General features: G+C 32.0%; 1 protein-coding gene across 1 annotated transcript; it reads right to left on the bottom strand.

Moving 5' to 3' along the window:
• Positions 1-1318: 1318 nt before the first annotated feature.
• Positions 1319-4754, bottom strand: LOC141394169 (putative SERF-like protein). The gene is made up of 3 exons (XM_073968123.1): positions 4477-4754; positions 4040-4145; positions 1319-2413 (listed from the first exon to the last, which is right to left on the bottom strand). The coding sequence occupies exons 1-3, from the start codon at positions 4481-4483 to the stop codon at positions 2332-2334; spliced, it is 195 nt and encodes a 64-aa protein (XP_073824224.1). The 5' UTR covers positions 4484-4754; the 3' UTR covers positions 1319-2331.
• Positions 4755-6131: the final 1377 nt, after the last annotated feature.

The following is a 6131-nucleotide window of genomic DNA, read 5'->3' as shown; positions in this document are numbered from 1 at the left end:
AGTGTTTTGTTTTATTTGAGAGCACTCGCGAGTACTCGGGGTTTAAAAATAAGAGTGGAAGTGAAAATACACGAAATAGAGTACGAGTTCACTCGAAGAGTAAAATCGAGTAAAAATGAATTGATATATTTTTGGAAAAATTTTTGTGTAATGTTGGTGGGAAGTTTATGTGGGCGTAGTTGAGGGTGGGGGTAGGTTGATTGGGGGGGGGCAACAACTCTCGTAGTTTGATGCTGGATTGGTATCCGCTGGGCGAAACGCTTTTGGTTTCCACCATACCGCATACTGTACCTAAAGCATGCCACTGTGTTGCTGTAGTCCCGGTCCACACTAGACTGATTTCATTGAAAAAATTTCATGAAATTAGGCGTTCATAGATCGAGTTCCCCACTACCTAAATTTCATAAATTTAAATTTAATTGCACGATCCCTAAACCCTCTCACCTATTTTCTGATTATTTAACTGAAATGATATACAAATGAACATCTCGATTTGGTACAACAACAACTGTTTAACATGTATTTTTTTTTTTTTTTTTTTTGAAAAGAATGTTCATCCATCTTGGGAGGTAGAAACCAAAACTTTTTTGTAGCATAAACAAAAATGTGTTCCCACACTTCTAATATGAGCAGGCATCCCTAAAGTATACTATACTTTTTTCTAAAACGATTCAGAAGATGCTTTAGGTATGGTAAAACTATGGGTTTAAGGGTAAATGTTGTATTACCCTCAATCATGGATTGCTTTTGAGATAGATTCCGAGTTAAGCTATTAAGTTAACCATGAATTTTCTTTAGGTAAATTATAGAATATTTAAACTAAAATATGCAAGGATGTTACCAAGATAAGTTCATATTTTTCCTAATTTACCTGATTTTTCTGGTGGCGAGAGCATAGCAATCCAAGACTTTTAGGTTCATTGTGATTCTGATTTCTTTAAATTTCGGCTAAAACTGTTCTTTAAAATTCCATGTGAAGTTGGAGACTTCCCGATTAACAGCAAATTATATCCAATTATACATTAAGATGATAATAATTAATTCCCTGTTTTATCTTTCTTTCAATTTTGCATATTTGTATGTCCCCAAAGGAATTTTTCTTGTTAATAATGTTATTTCTGAAATATTGAGTTGTATTCTAAATAGATGACTAAAAAATAAATTTCACTTCCAATACTCACCATAGCAATCTTAATACATTTATATTGAAATTTCGATATCTAGCAGATCCCATTGATATCCAATAACAGTAATATTAAACATTTACAAACGTAGCATTTCTTTTACTGACTCCTACAGTGAACAATTTAAAAACATGTTTTGCAATATTTCATTGTATATTTATGTTTTATTGTTGGTTTTCTTTTTGTAGTTTATTTTTTCACAAAAATTTGCAATTTATAATTTTTATATACTCTCTTAAATTTTAAGAAATTTTTTTTCAATTTTTTTTTGTATTTTTGTAATTTTTTACTTTAAATTTAATATCATACTTACAAGTCTAGTAAACTATAAAAAATAAAATAAAAAGGGAAAGGAAACATTATTACTAAATATTGTATGCTTCTTGTGTTTCTGCTGTCCATTCATATTTGTTAACATTTCCGTTTCTTGATCTTTGGATGTGACCTTCTTTTGTTATCAAAAAACCTATTTAATGTTCATTATATTTGGAATTTCTATGACGGGAGGAGACACGAGAGATTTCACAATCAATACTTGGCGTAATTTATCAAATATGAATGAGAACAATTTAAATACAAAGAAGGAGGAGGAGAAACCAAACTACTTATTAAACAAAATACAGAATATTAATATGGATATTTCAATACTATAAAATAAAAATTGTTGGGTAAATTAAAAATTAATTATGTTAGGCGTCTAACTTCCATACTTGTGATTGTGTTGTTTTTCCAGAATTGTCTTATCTTCTATTGTAGCTTCTAAAATATTGAATGTAGAGCTATATTGAAATGATTTTTTGTATTTAAAAAAGATGTACATTTGCTTCTGTTTTGTTGTATGGAGCTACTAATCGACATTGTATTCGATAAGAGAGAAATAAGTCCAAGTTCTTGGCGAACACATAGGAAAGAATGTTTGTTTTTGTTTGTGTGTAGTTTGGTTGTTAGTAAGTTCTTTAGTAATGGATCAAACACAGCAGCTCAAACGAACCTGCTATGATGATGACATACAGATTTTACTTTGAATGTAGTTTTTCTTTTTCTTCTTGTATTTATAGATTGATTGATTGACTGACTGTGGGTGAAGAGATGATAATGACCATGGGCCCCATTTTAATGTTAATGAACTGTTGTTGTGTCGTTATTTTTATTTTGCGGCTATTTGATGGCCTGCAGCCCTTGCCGCTTCTTCCTTTTTACGTTGTTTTTCTCTCATCAACTCGGCATCTCTGTAAAAGCAAAATAGAAATTACAAGTGAATATGTGTTGAATTATAGTCAGAGTACATATAATAGGATGCAATTACATTATGGTAATTTTAGTAAGGGGAATAAAATAAGGTGTGTCTGACTAACTGGAATATTTTCTTTAAAATGGAAATATTAAAATTGACTTCAACCATTTTTTTTAAATGAATATTTTGGAAATCATTCAATAAAAGCGAAGATTGGGCACATATTTAACTAAATCTATGAGGCAAGCCCTGCTTAGGACCCGGATCTTCCATATAATAAAAAACATCCACAGGGGACTTCTATAGAATCGAAGACATCCGTAGGGGTCGGTCTTCTATAGAATAGAAGACATCCGTCGTAGGGGTCTTCTATAGAATAGAAGACATCCGTAGGGGTCTTCTATAGAATAGAAGACATCCGTAGGGGTCTTCTATAGAATAGAAGACATCCGTAGGGGTCTTCTATAGAATAGAAGACATCCGTAGGGGTCTTCTATAGAATAGAAGACATCCGTAGGGGTCTTCTATAGAATAGAAGACATCCGTAGGGGTCTTCTATAGAATAGAAGACATCCGTAGGGGTCTTCTATAGAATAGAAGACATCCGTAGGGGTCTTCTATAGAATAGAAGACATCCGTAGGGGTCTTCTATGGAATAGAAGACATCCGTAGGGGTCTTCTATGGAATAGAAGACATCCGTAGGGGTCTTCTATGGAATAGAAGACATCCGTAGGGGTCTTCTATGGAATAGAAGACATCCGTAGGGGTCTTCTATGGAATAGAAGACATCCGTAGGGGTCTTCTATGGAATAGAAGACATCCGTAGGGGTCTTCTATAGAATAGAAGACATCCGTAGGGGTCTTCTATAGAATAGAAGACATTAATATGTATTAATGTAATATGATGGAATTAAATATGTATTAAAGTCTCTAGACTATAACATACAATACTACATTAATTATATTTCAAAATCCACTCCGTGTGATATATAACAGCAACCTTGTAGCAATCAAAGTAGTGGTATCACACCAGCTGTTCGAATATGAAGTGTCAAATCCCTTTATAAAAAAAATTATTTTTGTTGTAATTTCTCGAACAACATAATGAAAATGTTAAAATAACATATTCCAAATATCTCGATGAAACTACCTGGTCTATATGCCTTGACAGTAATCTAACTCAAAAAACCGATATTCTTCAACCGAAACTGATTTTGAATCATGAAATTGAATTCATAACAGATGTATGCACGTACACCACTCCTACTCCCCGAAATCCTCTTCAACAATACTGTTTTGTTTATAAACAATCATTGATATGTACATAGTATATAGATATAATGTATACATAGTGACACAGATGATTTCATTATTAATTAATAATAATAATAATAAAAAAGGAAAAACGAACTGCGTAATAGAATATTGCTATTATCTCCATTTACAAAATAATTGTAATTTTTCCTATTCAACAAAATCCATTTTAGGTTATAATAAAGATACCAATTACATATCTCAAAGGAACATGTAAGTATATAGACCAAAACGAGATGATGAGGTTAGTATGTATACATATTACATTAAATTTTTGTTGTTTTTTTTTATTTTACAATTAATTACCTCTGTTTGCGTTGTTCGACGGTTAAATTGTCTGTTCGTTTTCCTTTGTTGATTTCTTGTTGTTTCTTTTGGTTTTTAGCACGAGCAAGTTCACGTTGATTTCCTCCTGTAAAAAGAAAATTGCAATAAAATAAATAGAATACATACTATATACATAACCATGTAAAATGATATAAAGAAAAAAAAAACGGTATGTAAAGAGAAGAAATGCAATGCAACCAAGTCAAGTCATATGAGATGTGGGCAAACAACAAAAATTAATCAGATATGATATCACTTTTTGTCTAATTTTACAAACAAAGAAATAGAGTGCTAATTTTTGCGTGACAAGGAATAACTTTTCGTAATTTTTTTCAAATTAACAAATTGTTTTGGGCATCACACAAACGCACATACAGACATAAATTTATTCTACAAAATTCCATTTTTCTACTTACGAGTCATGGTTATTTGTGTGGTTCTTTAGTTGTTTTGCTTAAAAATGGGTATTTTTTTATTAACTTCTTCCTCCTGGACTCTTTTCTAACGCGTGGCCTAAACGCTGCTCAAATTTTTCGGGTTCCTTTTCACCAATTTAAAATATCTGTGAAATTATTCACGTCTTGTTCTCGACTTTTCTTTTCCAAAATGCTGCACAACAAAACGAAGTTGATAGTTTGTGTGAATGACGACGTCAAATACGATTGTTCTATTTCACGATGACGGCTGCTGTTGTAAAGCAACGCCGTCACCACTACTGCATATACATATGGGTCACTGCATAACTAGTTCGTTTAGAAAATGTGGCTAATGTTTCGTTTACATTCGGCGTCGTTTCGTGATTTCGCGCGGAATCAAGCAACATTTATCATGATTTTGCATACAAAAATGAAATCATCTCATTTCGTAGTATACGTGATATACAACCATGTTTTTGCCTAAGAAAGTAGCAAAAGTTGCAACACTTTTCACGTATCAGAATAAACAAGGTAGATGGTCAAATGCCAAGTTTACACTTGCGCTCTAAAATCCACTGGATTTCACGAAATCCTGAAATACATCCCGGTGTTTACAGTTATTTTTTTTGTTGATTTCATACATATCACAATGATCAAGGTAGATGCATACGCGCAGCTGATCGAACATGAATTTTCAAAACAAGTTGTTGCAAATTGAATTAGTCATCAAAAATATACGACAATATAGAACTTTAAAACTTTATTTCGAACATTATCGTAAAACTATCTATATATCGTATTAATTGTGTATAGAACCCGTTCCCGTACTCCGAAGTCTAGCAAGACTTACACTTCTCTTTAAACAAAAATAGTGCCGAATAACACCCTATTCTCCTGTTTTCTGCCATACAATTTTGGCATAGTAGAAACTAGCAACATGTTCATTATCATCTAAATACGACAGCTGATACGTTGATTTGCTGCAGTTTTTGCAATTTCCGTAATTTTTTCGTTCCATTATTTTTTTAAGAAATTTGTATGGGGAAGCAATTTTAGACATTTCGCTCTTTTTTCTAACATTACCATTAAAAAAGTACGAGAACGCAATGAAAAATAGCATTGTAACAAAGTAATCCAATATTTTTTTCACATTGTTTAAAAATTTTGATTCTAAAATTGACCATCTACCTTGTTTATTGTGATACGTGAAAAGTGTTGCAACTTTTGGTACTTTTTCAGTCACAAACAGGGTTGTATATCATGTGTACTGTGATTTCGATGTTGATTTCGCTGAAATCACGAAATGAGATGATTTCATTTTTGTATGCGAAATCATGATAATTTTTGCTTGATTCCGCGCGAAATCACGAAAGGACGCCGAATGTAAACCAAACAAAATGCTGCAACAAAAATTTTTGGTATCAAAATCTGTAAACAATGTGAAAAAATATTAAATTACTTTGTTACAATGCTATTTTTCATTGTGTTCCCGTACTTTTTTCATGGTAACGTTAGAAAAAAGAGGGAATTGTCAAAAATTGCTTCCCGATACAAATTTTTTAAAAAATACGAGAACAGAAAAATGACGGAAATTGCAAAAACTCCAGCAGAAATGTAAAAATTAACGTATCCGCTATCGTATTTAGATGCCAATA

The sequence above is a fragment of the Musca autumnalis genome, unplaced genomic scaffold, assembly GCF_047663935.1.
Source record: "Musca autumnalis isolate F117 unplaced genomic scaffold, ASM4766393v1 scaffold_1, whole genome shotgun sequence".
NCBI lineage: Eukaryota > Metazoa > Arthropoda > Insecta > Diptera > Muscidae > Musca > Musca autumnalis.
The sequence above is the reverse complement of the archived record's forward strand: the minus strand, read 5'-3'. Positions and strand labels throughout refer to the sequence as shown.

Excerpts from the sequence above, each read along its gene's own strand:
- LOC141394169 (XM_073968123.1), bottom strand. Across the intron at positions 2,414-4,039 it reads GTCGAACAACGCAAACAGAG|AGATGCCGAGTTGATGAGAG; the intron begins GTAATTAATTGT and ends TTGCTTTTACAG.